This window comes from Chelonia mydas, chromosome 1, assembly GCF_015237465.2.
Source record: "Chelonia mydas isolate rCheMyd1 chromosome 1, rCheMyd1.pri.v2, whole genome shotgun sequence".
NCBI classification, from domain to species: Eukaryota; Metazoa; Chordata; order Testudines; family Cheloniidae; genus Chelonia; species Chelonia mydas.
In genome coordinates, this window is record NC_057849.1 from 162,915,660 (window position 1) to 162,940,971 (window position 25,312).

A 25,312-nucleotide genomic window follows, 5' to 3' on the forward strand; every position below is an offset into this window, starting at 1 on the left:
TTTAATTTGCATTATGCCATGTTATGTCAAGGATAAAGTCTGGAACATCAAGTGTGGAAGTATGGAGGCAATGTTGACTTTAACAGCAGCATTTCCTTTAGCACTCATGTTCCCTAGTATTTTACAATTCATTCCTGGGAGAAAGTGAAGACCAAGTCCCTTAGAAACAGATGCTAAACAGCCTTCTCTGCCTTGCCGAATAAATCTGACATTTATTGTTATAGGTTAGGCGAATCTGGACAAAGTCACCATACTGTATATTTTCAGCTATGGTGCAAGTTCATTATGGACTTGATGAAAATCCCTTTGAAGTCAATGGAAAGTTTTCAACTGATTTCAAAGGGCTCTGGATCAGGCCCTATGACAAAAAAAAGTGTTGTGGGAATAACAACCAAAGAAATATTCTGAATGAAATACTAAGTTTGACAGCCAGGCTGTATGGACCAATCCAGCAAAGCGTTAAGCTTACACTAACTTTAAGTATGTGAGTAATCCCACTTACTTACTGTCAATGACGCCATGCTCACAGTAGATGCTGATCCAGCAAAGTGGATCAGCACACATGCCTAAGTTTAAATCAACAAGACTACCTATGTCCTTCAAGTTAAGCATGTGCTTAATTCGCTTCTTAGTTAAATCAGGGCCTATACGCACCAGTCAACTGCAGGATTTAAAGCAACAGCTTTTGATGGGTGAAGTTAATGTAAGTGATAATCATCTAGATCCCTTCATTTTTTGTGTAGTGTAGACATTTGCAATGTAAACATTTAGGTACATATGCTGCTGGGTGGCCTGGCACACAAAATCAGCATTCCATTGAGATCTCATTTAAAAAGCACATATATTTAATAACGATAGTACATACATTCTTTGCTAAAAAATGAGAAAATGGATCAGTTGTTTTTTCCTGGAATTTACACTACTATAGTTCTGTAACTTTCTTCTGTGGTTACTGCAGACTGATGGTAAATAGCTGCTGGCTAAATTGGATACATATTTATGCTTACCAATGTAATACTCATATATTCTATATAAATATAATAAAATAATAAAAGATTTAACATTTTTTGTTTTCATTCTGTTACTTACATATATTTACTGTGAGTTCACAAAAATACACTTCTCTTTCCTGTCTCCCCCAATCTTCTATTGGGTACCAAAGAAACCTGAGTTTATAGTTCAAGTTAGTATTTGCAACATATTTAGGTACACAACTCTGAAGCATGCAAAGGATTCTTCTCACTACACTGGACTTGAATGCAAGCATTTTCATGTTCTTAGTGTAAGTATGTTGTTGTTGTTGTTTTTAAAAAAAGATACCTGATGGTTTACACAAATGGCAGCGGTAAAATGGACCCAGAAGATGCACAGGTGCTTGATGCAAATAAAATAGGACACTTTGAAACCCAAAAATGTGTAAAAATGTTTTTAGTTATATTTAAAAATACCATTTGAACTATCTGGGGGACATTATATATCTATATATTTTCTAGTGCTGGTCTGACAGCCCCAGAGACTTGAACCCTCTGTACATCAAACAGAGCAAGGCTCCCTATACTGACCTACCACATAACTTTAGCTGTGACCTGAACGGCTCATCTCCAAGGGTAAGAAGGTGTTTCCTCCTCCATGCCCATTCAAGTCCTGATCCTCTGTTGGCAGTGCCAGCAATGGTTCCCAATGTGGGGATTATTTGAGTGAGAGGGCTATCTATCTCATGAGTAGCTGGACTAACCATTACCTCAGGTCACATAGGCCATCAAGCAGGAGTAATAATTTAGGAGGCAGTGTGGCCTAGAGAACAGGGTGCTGGGTTGGGTGTCAGGTCATCAGACTTCTACTCATGGCTGTCGCTGACCTACTGTGTGACCGTGGGCAAGTCACTTCACCTCTCTGTGCTCCTATTTCCCCACCCGCCCTTTGTCTTTTCAATTTAGACCAAAAGCTCTTCAGAGCGGGTAAGGTTTCTTACTATGCTTTTGCACAGAATCTGACACCATGGGGCCCCAGTGTCAGCTGGGACCTCTAGTGCTACTGTAACACAAATAATAACTATGGCCAGGAAGATATGGGTTGGATTCAAAATGATGATCTTGAGATGAAGGTCCCCATATTTCATTACCAATCCCCTGAGCCATTTTTTTTTTGCTCTTTTTTCTGCCTTGTCTTTTAAAAAGGCATTAGAACGCATTGACTACATGTGGAGGGGGCGGGAGGAAGGAGAAGCACATACATAATTGGTGGTTACCTGCCACTGACCCGGGTTAGTGATAAAAGTTATCAAACAATCCTGTACACACAACTCATATGCCAGCACAGTACAGACAAACCACAAAATAGTCTTTGGTTAAACCGTCTAAGTTTATAGCAAATGGTTTGCAAAAAAATTAACCAAAAATGTCACCCCCTTTATTCAGATGTATTGTTTACTTAGGAAAAGAATGCCAGTGTGTAGAGTATGTTGCCTGTTAGGAAAGTTAATCTTCATATCTCAGAATACTACTAAATTTTTGGTAACCACTGCATTACCATCCTTGCAGTCTGAAATGGCACTGGTGTGTCCTTTTAACTCTTTTAAATTTACTGCAGTCTCTCAGAGAAGCCTTCTTGTATGGTCAATGCTATTTTGCTAAAACAGAGGTTAATGTAATTCTCCCATTATGTCTTCCACAGAATTAGTACAAATACAAAAGTCAGAGGTGACTGGATTGTTTGAACGACCAAGTTGCAGTTTTGACTATTGTTTTAATCATCCACTTGCAGACCTCTCTTATGAGTTGAGCAGGAAAATGTCAATTTGACCAAACTAGTTTTAAAACAATGTTTCTTTTCCATAATACCTCCTATAAAATGAACATTTTCTTTAAGAAAAAAAAATTCAACTATTATCTAGTTTGTAAGATTAACAGTAAAATCTGCTTTGACAATCAAAGCCTTCACTTGCTCTGAATGTCTAGAACTCATGCTGTTATCCAAGTTCTCATTGATCTGCTTTTCCTTCTTGGTGGAGCCTGTTCTTGAATTAGAAGTGTAGCTCTTGGTCTCAACAATACAATCTCTAGTGTTTTGCCTCTACTTCAGCCACATGAACAATACCTGTGTCAGTACGATACGAGACCGACTGTAGTTTCAATCACAGTTCCTAGCTGGGGCCAGCAGTCATGGCAGCAGAAAGCCAAGGGCAAGTTTATTAATGCAGGTAACACTGGTGAATCAAGCTGTTGTGCTTGCTCTTCTTTTGATGCTAAAAATCTTAATGTAATACTAGATTATAGCATCTCCTTATGTAGATTTTCAGTAGATCTTTTAAGACGCATTTCACTGTAGAGTCAAACCAAATGAATGTCACCTTTGCTAAATTTTCTTAACAGCATAAGCTGGGCCCTCTTCTTTCAATTTCAATAACTAGAACCCATCAAAACATTACAAGTAGACCTTTGATTTGCCAGGCTGGCTGCTATAATATATTATATAGGGAGATCAACATGCCTGCAGTTTTCTCTTCTTCTATAACATTTGAAGCCCTAGAAAGCAGCACTGCAAATCCTGGCTTTCAAGAGCGTCAGATTAACACTGGCCGTTCACAGCATCTGCTGCATTAAATGAAATCTGTGCTGGGTTCATTTGCTGCAACTGAGGCATTCTTGCTTCCAGCGACTTGTCAGTGGTTGACTGCATTGTCTGATTCCTTTTCCGTAACATCTGTCCAATCCCCATCATGGGGAATCTGCCTCTGCTTTTAACACAGTTAGGGCTCCCCAAAGGATTGGAAAGATTATTTGAAGCTGGCTGAGTAGGAGACACGACTTCTTCTCTCAAAGGACTTGTCTTTTCTTCATATGTGAAAGAGACTTGAGTGCCATGAACTGGAGTTTTGGCAGGAGATGCGCTTCCAGGCTGGAGAAGTGGAGATAGTGTCCTTTCACTTGAGCTTTTATAACTAAAATTCACTGGTGAACTTAAAATTCTATACTGGTGAGAGGGGGAAATCTGATCTATTTGGTCCTCTCTATCAACAGATTCAAAAGAATGCACAATATTCAGGATCAAAGGAGCATCCTTTGTCTGACTTCTGATGCTTGCAGACTCTTGCTGAGGAGAATCTTGCCTCTTAAGGAGTCTAGGTGTCCTTGGAAGAGGTGGCTGGATTTCCAGATATTCCAGAGAACAGGAAGTGACGCAGCCGGTCTTGGTTGCCATGGGTTCATGGTAAGGGCTTAAACCACCAGTAGAATCTACAGAACAAAAGGAAAAGAAATCAGAAAAGTGAATGACATTCTCTAATACTTGCTCTGGCCTAGTTGACCTCACATTCCACAGAAGTTTAGTTGGCAGGATGGATGCAGCATAAAAACCAAATGGCCTTGCAGCGTATACTCAGTGCAGTGACAAGGAGCTGATGCTTTGATTTTTATTTTGTACTTACATGGTTGTTCTGTGGGTTTGTTACCTGCCAGTGATCTCAGTGGCAGGACAAGTGCATTGACTTAGTAAGAAGAGGGCTTGAAATATGCAACCGCATGCTGATGATGTCTTAATCGTTTGAATTAATCATGAACTTCTGAGCAAAGTCTAGGAAGTATGATATTTCCTTTTTATTTTTTTTTTTAAATCTTATTAGAGCATTGCATGATTCTTAGCAGGAACGGAACACTTTACCTATCGAATGCCTAGAGATACATGTAATAATAATTAGGTTAATCCTGAAGTATTTACTCCCATTGGACGAAATGTGTCCTCAGTTTCACAGGTCTACATATAGAATAACTGCATTCCAGATTTACACAGTTATAGCTGGAAGCAGAATTTCATTTGTTGACTTCAGAGGGAATTTTGCCTGAGAAAGGACTGAATTCAAATGGAATAAGGTTTTCATGATCTGGCCCAATAATAAAATAACAGTGCAATCATGAGATCTCCTTGGTTTTCGCTGAATGTTCGCATCTACCTACACCAAACTGATTGTAACTAGAATCAATGTGAGGCAACACAAATTTTTCTTGTGTTTGTGAAAATCAATCCACAGAGACTCTTTAGCTGGATTCCCCTTGATTTAGAGGAGAGAGGACTGGCAATAAAGCACTCTCCACAAGGATCCCATGCTTTAAAGTATCCTTAGTCTGAAATAGCTCAGGTCTGCTGATCTTCAGGACACACTGCAAAGTTTATATCTATTTCTTTGGGACATTAGGAAGGAAGGAGTCTGGGCAGGGGGCTGAGATCTGTGGGTGGGTGTGAATGTTCATTACTTGTGTTGAGTTTAATCTGGAATACATTGATGGGGTTTTGTCTGATTGGTCTGCTTTCTGAAGCTGGTCAAAACGTTTTGTCAAAATATTTGTCTGGTGAGTAGAAAATTTTCATTCTTGTCAAAATCTGAAAGATTTTCAGATTTTAGTTTCAGAAAAGGGAGAAAGAGAAAGAATATAAATGGAAAAAATAATTTTATTTGCAAAAAAATCTATTAAAAATTTCAACAAAATTAAAATTTGCCATTACTTTTGAAATTTTTCATGGAAAATATGTACCATTTCTGACCAGCCCAATGGATTACTGTTACCTTATGGCAGACAGTGCCACAGCCTGATAATGCCCTTTATTGGACTTTTTTTTTTTTTTTAGTTATGAAACCTAAATAATCAAATGAATAAAATGTCAGATTACTGGAAAGCGTATGATAAACACAGGTTTAAATTTATGTGTGTCTCCACAAACATCTGGGTCTAACCTCTCCCAAACACATTATTTACTCCCTTCTCTCACTGCCACTCCCCCAAAGTCCTTGCTCCATATACACACTATCCCATTTTCCCTCTTGAATGCTCTTCGCTTCAATTCCTTTGTGTTGTCACACCCTGCAGTGCTCCCTCCCACCTATTCTCTCTCCGGCTTGCCTCCCCTCCAGCATGATTAACACTTTTTCTTACCTCTCTCCCTAGTCTTACATATTTTGCTTTCTCCCTTTGTTTTTGTTTCAAAGGTTTATTGTGGTTTGGGTTTTCCCTCCCCTTCCCTGTTGGCTGGCTGTTTATCCTTCCTTCATCACCCAATCATTCCCCTCTGTTTTCTCCAGCTGCTCTTGGTTACCAGAACTCTCCTCCTCTGGCTCAGTGGTTGCTTTCCTTGCTCCCTTCTACTCCACTCCTACTGCATTCCATGGGGAGCAAAAAGAAATCTCTTTGTCAGGTTCACTCATCTGCTGACCAAATCAGCAGGGTGCTGGGGAGGGTGCTGTTGCTTTTAAAGTGCTGGTATAAAATAAAGGTGATTTTGCATGCATTTATGTGTGTAGAGGAAGGAAGACTTTAAACAAAGCCATGGCAACTCTATCACAAGGCAAATCAGAAGAGACACAAAACCAAGAGTTCATGATTATCCAAAATTGTCATTGTGTCTTTCAGAAATTGTGTTTAAGCATGATTTTTTTGTTCAATCCTCTCTTATTTACAACTTCCTTCTACGTGTGGTAGATAGTGCGCACCCCCCCCCCCCCATACCCACACAAAACTCTTTTACTAACCTTTCTCGGGAACACCAGTCTTGGTGCTTTTTCGCTCTTTCAGCAGTGCCTTGGGGTTCTGTATCTGTGCAATAAGGCAGGAGGAGGGCTGTCTGTAAGAAGGTGAATTTTTCTCTGTTTTCTTTGGGAGTGGGCGGTGGAGAAGCTCCCCTTTCTTTTCTTGTTCTTTTTGCTTTTTGTCCTTTAAGTTATAAAACAAACAAAAATAGTTTGGTTTATTTTAGAAAGTTTATGTGCCCTAAGAACAAAACGAATTAAAAACACTGCTTATCTAGCTGAATTCAAAGATTTAATGGGAATACATCTGGCTACCCAAAATAACTAAATCTTCCTTGTAACATTTTCTTCTGATCTGTTAAACATGATTTCATGGCTCTCATCTACATTGAAAACTCATGCAGTGTGAAAACTGTTTTCAGAAACTCAAACAAAAGAAAAGCTCTTTCTTCAGAGGCCACTCAATCCTCTGACATTTTAAAAGGTGAGTTATGAAGCTTTAAAGAAGTTTAAACTCCCAAGTCATTTACAGTCTGTCTGGGCCCAGACCTGAAAAATATGGACCTGATACTGCAGATTTAGGGCCTGATACTCCACAGTCTTGCACCTTGCATAGCCACATACACCTGTGAAAAATGAGTCCAACAGGATATAAAATACTGCCATTTAGATTTGGTAACATTTTAAACTGTTACGCAAAGGTGTCCACACAAGATGAACGAGAGTCGAGAATTAAGCCCGCAGGCTTCAATCCTGCCATGAACGCTGTGTGCCTGACTAGCACTCACTGCATGATTGGGGCTTTGCCCTTTAAACATGACAGAGCCATACATCTTAAAACAAACGATTTTATATCAACTGACAGTGGGGGGTGGGAAGCACATACTGAGCTTTAGGACTCAGAAGGTAAGTAAAAACACCCTAATTTTCAAAATTTTGTTTTAAAATGTAAATGAATTATCATTTTTTCTAACACAAGGGGCTTGATTCTGCAAGGCACGGAGAGCCTCCACTCCCTTGATTTTAGTGGAAGCTTCAGATGCTATTTTACCTTGGAAAAATCAGGCTCCAGATTTGCAATTCACATTTAGATTTAGTTGCTAGACGGCAAGAATCTTACACTTTCCTAGGAAGACTTTGCCTGGTCCAGTTTTGGACCTATCTGTTCTTTCTTTCTTTCGGGGGGAGGGGCTGAAAAAAAGTCGTGTGTTGTTTTTGAAGCAATGCTCTTCACGCTGTTATAAACTCTCTATTTAGCCACCTTTTTTGTTATATTCAATTGAAAAGTCTGTAAAACTACAAGTCTTTTTTTAAACAAATGCTTCAGAGCTCTTTCCCCCATTAAGTCTTTATGTATACATTTTGATAGATAAAATATTAACTAAAAGGAGCCCATCTTAAGATTTCATTATAAAAAAAAATCAATGGTACCAGCTGAGCACTCATTTCATTGCCATCCCTACAGTAACAAATCAGTACACACGTAATAGAGGAAAACCAGTTCGGATGAAGAAACAGACATTTGTTATAATAACCCCTAGAAGATTTGAAACTAACAACTTTAAGACCAACACATTAGGAAAATAGGTGGGCAAAGTCCATTTTAATCATTCCCATGGCTCAGGTACTTCATTGTTGCCATCCATGGACCAAGAAAAGGAACTCTCAGATTTTTCCCCATGCTTGCTGCCCTTTGAACTTTGGAAGGTTAAATACTCCTGAGGAAGGGCATCAGTGACTCACAGAAGAACAGCACTCTTTAGGCTTTATGACCTATTACAAAGCTGTAAAGGAGGAATTTTTAGGGCTGGCAAAGAGATCTTTCTTAGAATCTAAAGCATCTCTGAAAATCTCTACTGAGCAACAAAACCTCTTTCACACAGGCTGTGGATTATGTGCAAACGATCAGATTAACTCCTACATGGATAATGCATTGCATGTGGTTTTAGCTGCACATCTCTCATTCGGTCTATTCTGTCAATTCTTTGAAGCAGATACCTGGCCTTCTTGCATATCTGCAAAATACCACGCACACACATGGCACTATATAAATAATAGATCATAAAAATAAAGTCAATGGGAGTTGTGCAGTTAATTCCCTGCACATCATTTTGAATAGTTACATGAGGCTCTGCAGCTATGATGCCAAGCCCAGCAGAAATTGGGGTTCTTTCAGAAGCATTTTTTTAAAGGTACTTGGGATGAGAGGACCAGATGGTGAAATATCAACACAAAAAGGCCATCAAGACTCTCAACAGCTATTTGGTATTTTGAGGGAAGGATTTGCATTTTGGTTGATACAGCCTCAGCGAGAACATTTCAATACGGCAATTATTTTTAGTCTAGTGGTACAACAGACAGAACTAAACCAGAACTCTGCCCTACTCTGAAACACGTTCCAAGTGACCCTGACATTATATTACGTTCATGCTGCTGTAACATTTTCATGGAGCAGTAGCACAGCTGTCTTGTACAGACTCAAGTACCCATGTGAAAAGGAAATCCACATATCCTGTGTTATCAGTGAGTTACTTCATCCTGGATACATGCTGGAAATGGTCTTTTAATTATTTTTAAAATTTATTAGGACTATTTCCTCTAAAAAGAAAAAAAACCTGAGTCCCAAGGTGCCAAATGCCATTATATTTTGAAAAGGAAAGGAAGATTTTCTTTAGAGGAGCTATAAATGTTCAGCTTCAACATACTGTATACATCCAGCTCACACAATGAAAGAGCTGTACCAGTAAGCTATACTTGGGAATATTTGGCATTACCTCATTCTATGCTATTTCCTGTCCTGACCTCAACCCCAAAATCTACCCTAATCCCAGCAATAGATTTAAAAGGAAGATAACTGGTGTTTATATTGTCTTTGTCTGTTGTTATGATAGGACCACAGCACTAGCTCTCTGTGCTAGAATTCCTTCAGCTCCCTCCAAACCTGAATCTGACTCCGGCAGCTACTTTGCATGGGGAGCATCACACCCAATCCAGCCTCCAGGGATCCCGTACATGGGGCACTACTTTAGCACTACTGTTCCCAATCCCCCGAGTCCTCTCAACACCCCTTCTTGCTTGCCTACACACCTCTGCTAAATATAAATATGAAACAAGCCTTTAAAATACCCTATGTGGGTAGGGAACCTGTATCTTGGAGCTCTTTGCACCCCAGTTCACAGCTGTCTTAGTGACACCACTGCAGAGCTTGCTGCTAACTTCCCCCTCCAGTGAGCCCTATGGGAAAGGGGACTTGCCATGCTAAAAGCTACAGCCCTATTACAATACTTCCTCACTAGCAATATGGGGCACTACGAGCCACAACCACTATGGTCACAGTCACTTACATTTGCATTTTTTACATTGCTGCTAACGTGATGTGGAAGAATTTCAGCCAGGTGCTGCAGAACCTTAGGAGACGTCTGCATGGCATCTCCATGGCAACACAGCTACATCATTTATCTAGGGATTAGTCTCCCATGTTTCTCTTTGGAGCTGAAAGGCAGACTGAGAGGGATGCTCATACTTGCAGCAGTGGTGGAAGAACACAGTCAAATTGGGAGATCCCAAATAGCCTAATAAAGGTTAGTTTGTAAGTAAACCTTTCCTTCTTGAGAGAATAAGGGGATGGACCCTGGAAATTTCCCAAAGAATCTGAAAAGACACCCAAAGGATGTCTCCATCATGAAGCATTTGTTAAAGAGTCCCTACAGAAACAGGTTTAGTTATAGGCTAGTGATTATTTTTAGGTAGGTTACTTCTGAAGCATTTCTTTTTCTGTTTCAGTGTGCTAACAGTTCATCTTCTGTTTTAGAATATTATTATCTATTTGTATTGCTGAAGTGCCCAAATGCCCCAGTCAGGATTGGGCCCTAGTATGCTAGGCACTATACAAACACATAGAAAGACTACCCAAGATTTTACAAGCTAACTTCAGTTTGTATAATCTGTCATCTTGTACGTACCAAGGCTCTGCTCCTGCAGGATTTGAAGTTTGTGGGATTACTCATGTGCTCAAAAGTAAACACGTACAGACATTTTTGCAGGCTTAGGCCCTTAGACAGTAATTTTTATGTTACAACTAAGAATATATTTGATATGTCTTTTTCCCTCATTATAAGACAGATTTTAATATTTATAAGGTACAGTAATTTAAGAAGGGAGAGAAGAAGGCTTCCATGTCCACCTTCAAAACATGTTGCAACAATATCATCGGGTTTGCCCACAAACAAAAGCTGTACTGTTTCAACTATCAAGGTACTGTAAATGTGATAGAGCCCACCTAGTGTGGACACAGCTATAGTGTTATAAAGGTGTATATAGTTATTCCTGTGTGGGAAGGTGAAGAAGCTATATCAGTATAACTGCATCCACACTACTTGCTGTACCAGTATAGCTATTCCAGTTAAAAAAAAAAATCACACACCTAACCAAAATAGTGATACTGATATACATAAAACTTTGTCTCCAGACCAGGCTTCAGAGGGAATAAGCAGCGACTCCTTAGCCATGAGAATGTATACTGCCAAAATAGGCAATTGTGGTAGCACTGTCATTAGTTCTTAATTTTTCGTATAGACGTCATACATCAATTCTCTGGTGGCAATTGGCTTTTAGGGCTGCAGAAGCAAATGCACTTCCTTTTTAAAAATAACACCAAAACAATCTGTGTGTTTCTATCGTTGCACTATTTGCCAAATAAGTTTTCTTTCACTTGTGTAGAAATACAAGTTGTATGTTCTTATACAATACATTACTATAATACACATATACACAATACACACATGTAAACAATAAGCTAACAGCTAAATTCACATCTCAGAAACACATAAGTGGCTCCCAGTGATTATACTGGGAACCTATGTGTATACAGAGAAGAATTTGGCTCTAAAGAGCCCTCAGGCACATCTTGAAATATATTTGCTCAATCTAGCCACAGCTGATATGTTTTAAATAAAGGATGTGCTCTTTATATAAATAAAATGCAGCACGTGCTTTGCCCTGATGCTTCCATCTGGCTTGCAATTCAACTTGTCTATTAAATTGCATTTTTTAAAAAAAACAAACAAAACCAGACACAATATAAATGTGCCCATGTAATTTTGGGCTTGGAAACCATTTTTAATAATACAGTGACCACCACCATCATAACTGTGAAAAGCAGCCTTAGAAAGAGGTGATCTTTTGGGAATACTGTAATTTATCATATGGTTGTTAGACGAAACCTGCACAATGCTTGCACCACTGTAATTCCTCCCTTCGGCAAAGAAAGGAAAGGAAAAGGAAATCCTAAAATCAAAGGGCCCCGATATCTGGAGTGGATTCCTTTAAAACCCAGGCAAAAAGGATAGAGACAGGCAACACAAAAGGCAACACCTTCTATCTAATGAATGAACAGTATCTTTGTGATCACTGAGAGGGAACCATTGAGTGTAGGCACTCCTCATCAGTCAGCGTCCTAATTTACATGACCCATGTCTTCTGTCTCCAGACAGAACAGTACTAGCAGTTGCAGAACACAATAAAACCAGAGTGGCTTTTACCAATAGTGTTTTTTAACACTCCTAGGTCCCAACACAAGGATGAAGCACAGTTCTTGAGGGCAGAGAACATTTGTACAGTGCCTAGTACAATGACGTGACTAGGAATTCTAGGCACTACAGTAATACAAACAATAAATAATCATCAAAGCCACTGGTGTGCAATGATAGGCCCAGACAGGCATTTCTTACACAGAGCTCTCACTGAAGTTTGGATAGTAAGACTAGGCATATAACAGGCCAGCAGTGTTCCTGTGAAACCAGGACTGACCTGTGAGGCGGGCGATTCGGGCAGCCAACATCCAGGAGTGCCAAATCCCCATTTGTTGTCTTGTTCCTTTTGCTTGCATTTGTTTTGTGGGGAGGTGGGTGTGCAGAATGAAGTGATGAACACCACAGTTTTCTACCCCGGGCCACAAAACACCTCGGGCCAGCCCTGCCTGAAACACTTCTCCTCAATGTTAATAAACATTGATGCAAAATCAAATATGTTCTGGGCTTGGGATGACATTTTTTGGCTTTTGCTTGACTAAAACGGCAAGTTTTCTAGTTTTTTCTATCAAGTCTCGAAAAAATTGAAAAAAAAAATCTTCACCAAAATTTTTCATCGGGAAAAATACCCATTTTTCAAACAGCTCTGCTCACAGCCTGTCAATGAACCTGGGCTGAACATTGTCTAATTTTTGAGTTACATTGCTCAAATGCAGTGAAGGCTGTGACCGTGGGCAAGTTACTTAAGTTCTTGGTTCTTTGGTTTCCTATTTGTACAATGGGGATGACAATACCCCTTCTACCTCCCAGAGAGCTCTATTCTTCCTCAGAAAGATACATGCAACACCGATTGCCTTCAATCATGCAACACCAGTTGCCTTCAATGGGAGCTACTTGTATCTTGGAGTGGGAGACTAGCCCTCATAAATATTGTGAGGTTTAATTTATAAATTCTTGTGAAGTGCTTGGAGAGAATCAGCTAGAAGACGTTGTAGAGGAGCTACGGTGGTTTTTTTATATCCCTAAGAAAATTTCACACAGCCCCATGCAGCCTGTATTACAGCAGAACATATCTGAGGAGAAACACAATAGCTTTAGTGATTAGCAGTTATTATGAACTCATCAGTGTTGGGAGTGTTCTCAAAGTCAAATTGTGGGGTTCAGAATACCCAGATGGACAAATGGAATTTGCTGTCTAGAACATTCGCATCTCTAACTTCTATTCTTCACTGTCACTGAGATTCACATTTAGGCTTACATGTTGGGGGTATTATTCTGACCTTTCTGTCCATTTGTTCTGTGCAAGCAGATCAGTCACTTCTTTTTTAATGAAGATGCCCAAACTTCCCTGGCAATTCTTTTGAAATGAGTCGTTTGGTAACTTTCTCTCTTGTAAGCAAGTTTCCCTATTTCTCTGGGCTTGGAATTATTTCTGTTTTCCCCCCAGGGCCAGAAACCCATCAATTGTATTCACAATCAGTGGGAAATTCTTAAATTCAGTCCGGTATCAAAGTATCATTATAAAAGGCTCTACCTCATAGGCATCTTGGTTCACCTTGTATTTTTCTATCTGGTATAGCTGGTTCCTATAGCAAACGTTGTCATGGACATCTGACTTCTGTTGAAGAGGGGAAAAAATAATGTGAGATAATTTGAATCAACAAAACTGATAAACTATAACCTGCTGGGCCAAATTCACTGTGGCTTTCAACGGAGTTGCACCGGCTTATGGCAATGATGGATTTGACCCATTATATTTAAATATCATTCTTGCTCATCTGCAAATGGCCAGCGAGACATCATTATTAAAACATCTGAATGGTCTTTCTAATATAACTATGCTCTGAGGAGGAGTGAAGAATCCATGGCCATTCATCAGACAAGGAATCCCTCTGAGATAAAACAGAAACTAATAAGTTGAAAGGAAAAACCCATAAAACCCTGCCCCCTTATAAGCAGCCTTGTAGATGCTTACAGCTTCCTCACTATTTACATCTCAGACCCAGCTCGTGCCTCGCTATGCACAGATGCCAAGGGAGGACAGAGTACGAGGTGCCTCAGCCCCTTGCATGCCCCATACACTTGTACAGGGGCCACCCATTATGTCGCTAGAGAGCACGAAACTACCCGTACTGGCAGTGCTAGGCTCCCTTAAGCAGGCAGGGAGGGGTAAGCTGAGGTGAGGTGGGGGCAGGATGATGGCTCCCCCCCTCCTTAGCCAGCATAAAAGAGTGCACAGACTGTACTCGTTCAAAGAAAAGTGTTAGGATGGCTACTCCAGTGCATGCTTCCCCACTGTTATGGGCTCAAATCACAACTATGTGGACTACAGAGTTTTGCATTGTTTTGATGTGAAAACAGGAGAAATTTGCTGGTTTCAATGGCCCTTTGCTTTGAATCCAAACCTCAAAGTCAAACATGGGAAGGGGGGCAATGCAATGGAGAGGCAGAAGTGACCCTAAGGAGAAACTGCAGAACTGGAATTAATTTGCGAACTGGACACCATCAAATTAGGCCTGAATAAAGACTGGGAGTGGATGGGTCACTACAAAAACTAATTTTTCCCCCTGCTGATACCCACACCTTCTTGTCAACTGTTTGAAATGGGCCACCTTGATTAGCACTACAAAATCAAAATCAAAATGGGCCACCACATTAGCACTACAAAAGTGATTTTTCCTCCCTTCTTGTCAACTGTTGAGAATAGCCACTTCCACCTTAATTGAATTGGCTCGTTAGCACTGACCCCCCACTTGGTAAGGCAACTCCCATCTTTTCATATGCTGTGTATTTATACCTCTCTACTGTATTTTCCACTCCATGCATCTGATGAAGTGGGTTTTAGCCCACGAAAGCTTCTGCCCAAATAAATTTGTTAGTCTCTAAGGTGCCAAAAGGACTCCTCGTTGTTTTTGCTGATACAGACTAACATGGCTACCACTCTGAAACCTAAGGAGACTGACACCAAAGAACAACGAAAAGTGTTTGCAAGAACCCTTACAAAGTGAAACCGCCAAATTTCACACAACCCTAGTCATAATCTATGTGAGGGAGACCCTGGGGCTGCAACTGCACTGTCAGTCTCTTAAGTCACTTATTGCTCTTCTCATCCCCAGAGTAGACATCTGTTGATGCCAATGGGAGGTTTGTGAAGAAACTGAATGCAGAATATGCAATAACAACCTTCACTGCAAGAAACCTGCAATGCAAATTGGACAGCAGGATTTTTGACCCAAGGTCATATGCAAGAGCTATTTGGTATTAATGCTTTGTGCCATGGGCCAAGAGGGTCAAAAACTAATCAACAAACTCTACATACATATTATTTTTAAGTACCCCTTTTATCTTAAAGTTTTCACTTCACAACAAACACACACATTTTAATGGCTATTCAACTGTCCCACCTCTCCTGCCAAGAATCACATTACATTAACGAATGTTTCTTAATAACAAAATAATTGTATCTAAAGAGCATAAACCCGACACAACTCTAGGACAAAAATAAAGCCTTACATGGCAAGGATTTTGTTTCTGTAAGCCAAAAGCCTTCCCAGGACCCTCTTTGTCCAATGCCTACATTTGAAAACCATGTACATACAACCTACAAGCAATTACTTCCTATGCATGGGAATTCTGATCTGAATTAATGTTATCTATTTACCAGCATTATCTCCCTTTCACAACTAATGTTATATGAACAGTGAATCTCAAGGGGCTACACTTCACTAAGTTAAAGACTCAGAATCAAATGTCAGTGCGTGGGAAAATTTTTGTATATTACAGCACTCTTTTTATATTTATTATATTGTTATTATTATTATTATTGTTGTTGTTGTTGTCATCTTCAAGAATCAATATCAAGCAATACTTACTCTCAGGCCTGTCAAATAGCGCTCTAGTTTCTTATTAAGTAGAAAGTAGATGGCAAGAGTGTTGCTTGCCCTATTAGAGAGGACAGTGTTGATCACATCACTGTTCTTGTAGCCCAGCTTTTCAGTCATATGGAGCAGCACACTTTGGCTGAGGTCTTCTAGGTGAATTCTACACAAAGAGAGACCGAACAAATTATTCTTACAACCCTCCAGATGAGACATTAAAATGCTTGTTAGCAATGAGGACACCTACAGAGTATGCACTAGAGATCTGAAGGCCATTATATAGCTAAGTAATGTAAACATGACTAGCCTTACGTTCTTGTGAAGGTAGCTCTAGTTCAAAAAGCAGCCAAAAATTATTTTAGCGATAAAGAATACCTTCTGATACTTTAACTCAGCATACGCTCTGTACTCAAGGATTTTGGATACCGTTTTCTATGTGGCTTTCAGCCCTACCACCGTACACTGTGTTTCATTCAGATCTGACAAACTAAAAAAGGCCAAGGCTAGTTATTACTTGGATGGTAGATTGCCAAGGAACAGCTACAGTATGCGCTGCAGGAAGTGACATTGATCATTAAATAGATGGCATTCTTCCCTCTGAGTCAATCGTGAACCAATGGCCCAGCATGGTGTTAAGAGGCACTGCAGTGCTGCAGATGCCACAGTCTGATTAACACATAAAACCCAAGGTCTTGACCACTGTAGTCATTAAACATCCCATGACTCCTTTTGGAGGAGAAGAGCTAAAATCCAACTCAGCTAGCTACGTTCTGCTTACCTATATGTTTCTGTTCTTTCCATTAGATACGGTACTTCTTCATCTGCAATCGTTAACTGTTGCTTGGGTGTTTCTCCTTGCATTAAGTAGCTAGCTAGAGTGTTTCATCCCACAGATCGGTATATTTCAACAGTAGGTGAAGTGAGCTATATGTAGCATTTCTATAGCAGTTTGTTAAATCTGTAGAAGTGCTTTGAGGTGGAAGGCACTATATAAAGCTAAGTTATACATAAAATATGTGTGTGTTTGCACACGCTCTCAATAATGGACTTATCTGAGTTGAGGAATGGAGGGCAATAGCCTTGTGCAGTTATAACAGTGCCTTTAACAGTACATTGGAAGGTCAAATTTCCCAAAGAGCTCATTTAGGCTTCTAAATGAATTGGCCAGACTTCCAGGTGTGCCCAGCACCCAGTAGCTCCCATTATTTTCAAAAATAATTGTTTTTAAAAAAAGCTATTCCTTGTTCCAATAGCTATTTTAGCCACTTATTTAGGTGCCTTACTAAGGACTGCTGGGTGCTGAGCTTTTTAAAAAAATCTGACCTCTACTTTTAATAGGCCCATCATTTCCCATCTCATCCCCTGCACTGGTATTTTTAATGTCTGTTACATTCAGCCATTACTGCACGTGAGATGGGGTTGGCCATAGCAGGACTCTAAATAATATTCAAAATCAAGTCTGGTAAATCTTGACGAGCAAATGTTTACTTTTTTTCAACGTGCTTATTAAAATTCATTTTGTACTTAGGGACTGCTTTTAGGGTTTTTTTTAAAGAAGTTACAAGGCAAACCGTATCTGCTGCTGTATGGTAAGTAAGTCTGTCTTCGGATAGCAAAAAGAACCCAGGCAATTGTTGCTGGAAGTAGTCTGTAAAATGTAAAGTATTTTTTGTCTTCAGAGAATTTCTTTAATAAACGCAAGCTTATAAAAAGCCAGGCAGAATTATTTTATGAGAAATCTCCTGCATCTCAGTTTTACATCCTCCCCCATCCACTCCTTCTACCAACTCCCTATCTAAGGAGCATTTAGTGATGCCCATAAAAGGGCAGAAGGGGGTACCCGTGAGTACAATACATTGCTTTTTGTTAGTTCAATAAAAATAGTGGTTGGGATGAGAGTGGAGATTTCTTGGTGATTAAGTGGTGGATAAGAACTACGGTATATTTCCTGCTCACACACTCTGGCATACATCCAGAGGAACTCTTTCAACGTTGAATTTAATTGTGTTACTCCAAATTTACACCAATTTAAATGAAAGCAAAATACGGCCCTAAATATTTACAATCAAGAGGATTTTTCTTATCACACTATTGTATAGCAACTTGTAGGTAGGTGAAGTTTGGGACCTAAGCTAGTTAAAAACAAAAAAGCACTATAGCCCAAAGACAGAAAGGCAATAATCTACATGACTTTAATCCTATGGAACTCCACTGACTTCAGCACAAAATGTGGGTCAAAATACACAGGGGTCTAATTTTCTGATTTTCCAGAGATGCGAGTGATGACAAAAACTGATTTTGTACATACAGTAGAACCTCAGAGTTACAAACACCTCGGGAATGGAGGTTGTTCGTAACTCTGAAATGTTTGTAATGCTGAACAAAACATTATGGTTGTTCTTTCAAAAGTTTTCAACTGAGCATTGACTTAATACAGCTTTGAAACCTTCCTATGCAGAATTAAAATGCTGCTTTCCCCTTTTTTTTTTTTAAAGCAGTTTACGTTTAACTCAGTACTGTTCTGTATTTGCTTTTTTTTTTTTTTTTTTGGTCTCTGCTGCTGCCTGATTGCGCACTTCAGGTTCCAAATGAGGTGTGTGGTTGACTGGTTAGTTTGTAACTTTGAGGTTTTACTGTAATATTTATTGTAAGAGTGATTTTTCTAAAAAAGGGATATCCTTTTAAACTAGACTATGTACAATACTTCCCTTCCCAGCTAGTTCCTTTGCCTTCAAGACAGAATGATTAGTGGGCACTTGAGAAATAAAGGACATTGCACTGCTCTTTTCTTTAACATTTTAGACTCTAGCTTCCTTTACAAGTCACCTAAATAATTATACATACAATCAGTTACACTTGTGAGCAAACTCAGAAAGGACACTTCCAATACAATCTGACAAAGTGCAACTCAAGTGCATGCCAGGGATTTAAAAATATATATCAATATAAAAGTGCATCTTGCATGTGCAAATGGAAAAGAGTTTGAAATCAAATGTATTCCAAGCCGCCCTTGTGTTGTGTTTAGTGGAGATAAGATTAGGAGTGAGAGTATTAAGTTACCCACACAGCTTCAGTTACAGTTACATTTGCTTAACAGATGCCATGTTTAGTAGATTGATTAGACTCATTATGACAGTGATTTAATTAGCATAATGACTCATTCAGTTTACACTTATTTTCCCTTTTTTAACACAAAATGTTCATATGTACCATACTTTAGTACAATCCAATGCACTAAGATTCCTCAAATCTGCTCTGTGTGTTTTGTGTTAGCTCAATTAGATTTGGTATCGGGACAAGAATGCTGAGACAATGACTCATCTCATTCTCTACCACATCCCTTGTAAACCAACCACTCTTATATTCCTTCTTTATAGTCCATCCATGAATGTAGCCAATCACGTTTCCCTGCACCACAACTCTATGTTCCCCTGTATGCCAGCCTAACGATTCATTGTTTCACCAAATCTCTCTTATGAACTTCCATTCCAGAATAAAAGCCCTCAGTTTCACTCAAGTTTGATCCTCCCATTTTCTGAGAACTAGAAGCTGCTATTCTCTATGTGACTCTAGGCTTGCAATCCCTGGGCATAAATAAACCCACAGCTGGTGCTGAATTGCGTTTTACACAAAAGCTATTGCATTTTGACTAGTGGCTACATCCACAAAGGGGATTTAGACTCGTGATTGCAACACCTAACGTTTAGACGCCCTGCCACATAAAAGAATCCATAGGTCTGAGGTAAGTACCCAGGCTTCCTGTACAATGCATGCGAAGAGTTAGGCACCTAAGAATGGTATTCACAAAAGTCACCACGCTGAGCTGCTTAAGCAAGCCAGTAGGAAATGCTGAGAAGAAGGGTGTGGCCAAGCTGCTCAAAATCAGATAGGTGCCTAACTGTAGGCTGGTGGGATCTGCCTGTCTCCACTCAGGATTCTCCCCATGATCCCTCTCCTGGAATTAGGCACGTAAACCAAAACCAGATCTGCTCTTTTCCACAAAAATAAGGAGGAGCCCCCTATAGCCTTCACCCAGAATGTCAGAGAGCCAGATTCAAATCTTCCCCTCTGCCTGATCTGGAACGAAGGCCTGAGCTACACTTGGGCAGGGGGGGAAGAATCGATCTAAGTTACACAACTCCAGTTATGTGAATAACATAGCTGAAGTCGACATACTTAGATCTACTCACCATGGTGTCTTCACTGCGCTGAGTTGACAGCTCATGCTCCCCCGTTGACTCCGCCTGCGCCTCTCGCTCCGGTGGAGTACCGGAGTCGACGGGAGAGCACTCGGCGGTCGATTTATCGCATCTAGACTAGACACGATAAATCGACCCCCACTGGATCGATCGCTGCCCATTGATCCTGCAGGTAATGTAGACAAGCCCAAAGACTTGAACCAGATTCTCACTGCTCTGGGAGGCAGGGGGAAGGGGCACAGCTAACCACTTAGCTACAGAGTCATTCTCAGTCTGTGCCTGGCCCAATGAATGTTTAAGTATATTGTACAAAAACTGAACAGCTTAAGCAAGAGAGAGCCCCACCAGGGAGTGGGGAGACCTGGGTTCAAATGCCCATTCCATATCAGGCAGAGCAGGGATGTGAATCTAGACCTCCCACACCCTAGGTGAACACATAAACCACTGAGCTATAAGGCACAAGGCAAAGGGGAAGGGAGGCGGGACGCACACCACCCACTCCTCCTCTGATTGAATGCTTTGTGTGGGGCTCAATCTGACAGACAGCCTTTGGAAACACCTACTGCATCAGGCAGTATGGATTAGGTGAGAGCTAGACACCAAGCAACTCAGCAGTGTCAGGACGTAGCTGGCACTGCACATGTCCACTGGCCGAAACTTAGGTGCCATAGGAATTTAGGTGCCAACAGTGTAAGCAGCAGGGGTTTGAGGTTGTAAATTTTGGACTTAGGTGCGTAAAGTGACATTTAAGCACCTAAATCCCTTGGTGGATCAAGCCCTAAGTGTACCAAAAATAGCACTCTTTTCTTCCTGGCTGCATATGCATTTTGCCATGAGATCTGTCATCCACCTGACCCTGGTCATATGTCTCTGTGTCTGTTGAGGTGTTCAAGATTAATACTCATCTAAGCAAGTTCATCTAACTCTGATCCTCGCCATAAGAGTTACCATAATAATGTTGTATTTATCACACAGAATCTGAGCTGGAGTTTTAGAAAGGCAGTAACTTCCAGTGACATAGTAATATCACTCCAACGGCAAACAAAGGGGTGCCAAGACTGATGTACAGTGGGCTTCCCCCATCAATTCTGAGAAGATCGAGGAGTCAACTAAGTATGTGGTCTTGATCCTGGGTCACCATGCAGCACTATGGCATCTCTCTGCTAGTTTAAGGAAGTAATTTTGACTTTTGCACTAAGAACTCCCTCAAAACTGATACCATCTCCCATTTATTTCAGGCCCAGTCCTGAAATAAGCATAAGCAGTCCGTACTCATGTATGTAATCCCAGTGAGTTCAATGGGACTTTGTTATGTGAGTAAGGGTATACAGGATCAAGCCTCTAATGGTTTAATGTGTTCTCACATTTGCGAAGTATTGTATTAATTACAATACCTGTTTGGATACGTGACATTATGCGGTGCTTTCCCAGGGTAATTCTCATTAAGCCAACGATTTGCTAAAGCTTGCTGGATGTTTGGTCTCTTTGCAGGATCTGGCTCTAGCAGAGATTGTAGAAAGTTTATGGCCGCTGTGAAGATATTAAGAAAAGACAACAGCTGTGTCATATGCTTTACAACTTAACTTAGCAACTGAGTTACTATGGTAAGTAACCTTACCAAAAATATACTATCAAGCAACGGTTTCCTTTATGATATGCTCTAATGTCACTGAGAAAATTATCTGCTAAGGAGTTAATCCATATGTAAAATAAATAATGTTTTATAGAATCATAAATGAGAAGAGGGAAAATTATCTGTGTGTGCTCTGAAGGTAACCTTCATGCTTCCAGGAAAAAAACCCAGCACGGTGAGAGGCATTTGTTCCAAATTATCCCCAGACCCTGACTCTGGTCAGATAATACTATTCTAGTCAGGAGGATCATAACATGCACCAGATCTGATTTTACATTTTAAAAAAAGGAAAAAATCTTTGATACAAATCTAATCTAGGGACTACCCTGTGCAACATATTTCAATAGCAAATTGTGTGGGACAAACAGTAAGAGAAATCATCTGGAATTTTACCTGTCTAGAGGTTCGGCCCAATATTAAACATGAGAGATGAGAGAACGTAGCCCCAGTTCAGTAAAACACTTTAGCACATACTTAAGTCCTATTTACTTCAATGGGACCTAAACACATTCTTAAGTGCTTTCCTGAATCAGGCCCTTAGCATTACAATCATTTCTTCATTATTTAAATGTTCCCTCGGCAACAACATAAGGGTTTCTTCCTTATACATCCCTTCAAAAATTCAGCAGAAGTATAAAGTTAGAGGCCCAAGGTGCAATCTGAAAAAGGAACTGCATGCCTCTGGAGCGGGGCTGAGCAGCCTCAACTCCCATTAACCTCCAATCAGCACCAGTGCTCAGTATCACACAGCATCAGGCCCAGGGGACCAAATTAGTTTCTCAGTTAAAATGGTGCATCCATACTGAAATCAATGATAGGACACGCTGACCCCAATTAAAATAGAGCAGTAAACTTAGTGGGCTCATTTCTATTTTCAGATATGAACCCCTGTATTTCCATTGACTGCAACAGAGTTGCAAAGGAGTATCTAAGGGCAGAAGTGGGCCTATGTGACTCCATTCCTTTCAAAGTTTTCCATAAAAGAATCTCAAAGTGTTTTACAAACATTCATTGACATCATGCCTTTAAGGTTGTTAGTTACAAGGAGAGAGAAAATGACTGGCCCAAGGCCACACAGGAAGCTGGAAACTTATCTCCATTTTGACTAGTCCTATATTTTAATCTCCAAACCATCATGACTAAAACCTGCCTTCTGCTGGTGCAATCTTAAGGAATTTAATATGCTCTCTACAATTCTTCATGGAACAGACACAGAACCCTAATGTTGGAGAAGTTCGGGGTTTTTTAAGATTTTGTACACGAGATCACCCAAATGCTTGCAGTCAGCCTCACATACGCAGAAATTAGACACATCATACACACCACAGAAGCCACCAAATATAATAATGTGGCTAGCACACATGAGCTACATACTAAGGAAAAAATAATCAGCCAAGCTGCAAAAGAATTCTGGATGAATTCCATAGCAAACACCAAAAAAATGTACTCTCTTCTAGTTTATAGACCATTAATGTTGGGTCAGTGGATACCACCCAATTGTTTTATGCCATTTTTGTCTTTTACAACTGAATCCATCTTTGCACTAGAGTAGCAATGGCATATCCTCTTCACCATTGTCTCAAATGCTCTACATGGACTGCCATTTACACAGTAATCAATGGGCATCTCAGGGGCCAGAAACACAAATGATAGGCTTCGTTATTTCCGTACCCTCCCTTGTGTTTGGAGAGCAGCATGTTTGCTCTCTAGGCGGGGATGTAACCATTTGAAAAGGGCAAAAATGTTAACTAAAGATAAAGTGTACTTGCCTTTAAAAGGCTCTTGTCTGCAATCATGTTGTTATCCAGTCCCCTCCCTTATGTACATCACTGGTCCTTTCTGAGCATGCTCAGCTCAGGAAGTCACCATGAAGCCTGGTCTATGTTGGGTCAGGAAAAGGAAGTGTGTGCCTATGTTCTAAAGCAGATCAGTGGACAATGTATGACTGAAGTGTGAATTTTCTGTCATATTTTTATGCATGGCAGTGACTTTCTTGACTTAGTATTGCTACCCAGGGGGTGCAGGAAGTTAAGATGCTCCTGGGCCATTGCAGGAGACATGAGGCATTTGGGATGATAGGAATGGCTCATTCAGCGCTGACTAGAACCAACCCATATCAAGGAAGGATCCAGAAAGACAACAGGAACCCCAGCTACTAAACAACTGACACTTAACAGTGGGAAACTTCAGCAGATGGAACATGTGAACTCAGCAACGCTCCCCAGGAGGAGGACAATGGACCAAAAGGTGTCACATGTCTGCGTTAAGAGATGAGCTCACACAGACACAGGAAGCTCTCGCCTGGGACTGAGAATGGACAAAGACAGAGAAAAGAAACCCTGATGGTTCCTATAGCAGAATGGCTCAAGGGAGCCTGGGTGTGGGCTACTGTCTTAACCTTTGCTTCTCTATGCCAGCTAAGGACTTCCCAGTGCTGCATTCCAGTTGACTGATAAACCCTAGTCTGTTTTGAAAAGACTGCCTGGTGTCACCGCAAATACTTGCAGAGGTGCACTGATCTCTGAAGAGGGTGCAACCCTCTCTGAATAGGAATCTTTCCCAGTTGGACTTGCTGGACAGAGCTCACAATGAGAAGCAGGAGTGCTGGAGCCCAGTGGTTGAGTCTCAGGCCTGGTCTACACTGTGCGGGGAGCGATCTAAGTTACATAACTTCAGCTACGTAAATAACGTAGCTGAAGTCGATGTACTTAGATCTACTCACCGCGGTGTCTTCACTGCGGTGAGTCGACAACTGACGCTCCCCCATCGACTCCGCCTCCGCTTCTTGCTCCGGTGGAGTACCGGAGTCGATGGGAGAGCACTCGGCAGTCCATTTATCGCGTCTAGACTAGACACAACAAATCGACCCCTACCAGATTGATTGCTGCCCGTCAATCCTGCGGGTAATGTAGACAAGCCCTTAGAGGCATTGAGGCCATGTGGTCTAGCACGTTGAATGGGGGAATATTTAAAAGCTGGGCCACAGCACAAATCCTGTAGATTTGTGACACAAGGAAGGGAGAGATTTGTATTATATAAGTCAGGAGGAGGTTCTGTAGGTGCTGAGCCCTACCAACTTGAGGAGCCTCTGTGTTCAACATCCTACAGAAACCAAATATCTCCTGGACAGGGCCCTGAGAGACTATCCAATTTAGACAGGCCTACTGTCAAGAAGTTTACATTTGGCAGACAGAGAGAATTACGATTATGCAGTTACCAGGTCACCTAAGCATGAACCAAATTTTTGTAGAGTTATTTCTATCTTCATAAATCATTAATTACCATGGGCTATTTTAGCTTAAATCTCTCCTGACTTTTCCGTATTTTCATACAGCAATAATATTGCAGTAACAGCAGGGAAAGATTGGAAATCTGTCCATAAATCTTTTGGAATTTGATGTTATGGCTGTTCCATGAGCGTCCTGCAAGCCCCATGTCACGTTTCTTAGATAAAGAATTCTCTATTGTCAAGAACAACAAATCCATTGTTCTTCTGTTTTGGCTTATGACTTTCCATTTTTCCCATTTCCCCAATTATAAAATGCATCTCCCAACAG

The 25,312-nt window shown here is 40.5% G+C and overlaps 1 protein-coding gene across 1 annotated transcript in view; it reads right to left on the reverse strand.

Annotated features, from left to right (window-relative positions):
• Positions 1-1,308: 1,308 nt before the first annotated feature.
• The window catches only part of HUNK (hormonally up-regulated Neu-associated kinase), an 86,482-nt gene continuing 62,478 nt past the window's right edge, over positions 1,309-25,312 (reverse strand). The window contains exons 6-10 of the mRNA XM_037905217.2: positions 21,517-21,652; positions 15,918-16,086; positions 13,580-13,663; positions 6,521-6,701; positions 1,309-4,235 (exon numbers count right to left, since the gene is read on the reverse strand). Coding sequence (XP_037761145.1) covers positions 3,568-4,235; positions 6,521-6,701; positions 13,580-13,663; positions 15,918-16,086; positions 21,517-21,652 — 1,238 coding nt within the window. The 3' untranslated portion in view covers positions 1,309-3,567. The remainder of the gene's footprint in view (positions 4,236-6,520; positions 6,702-13,579; positions 13,664-15,917; positions 16,087-21,516; positions 21,653-25,312) is intronic.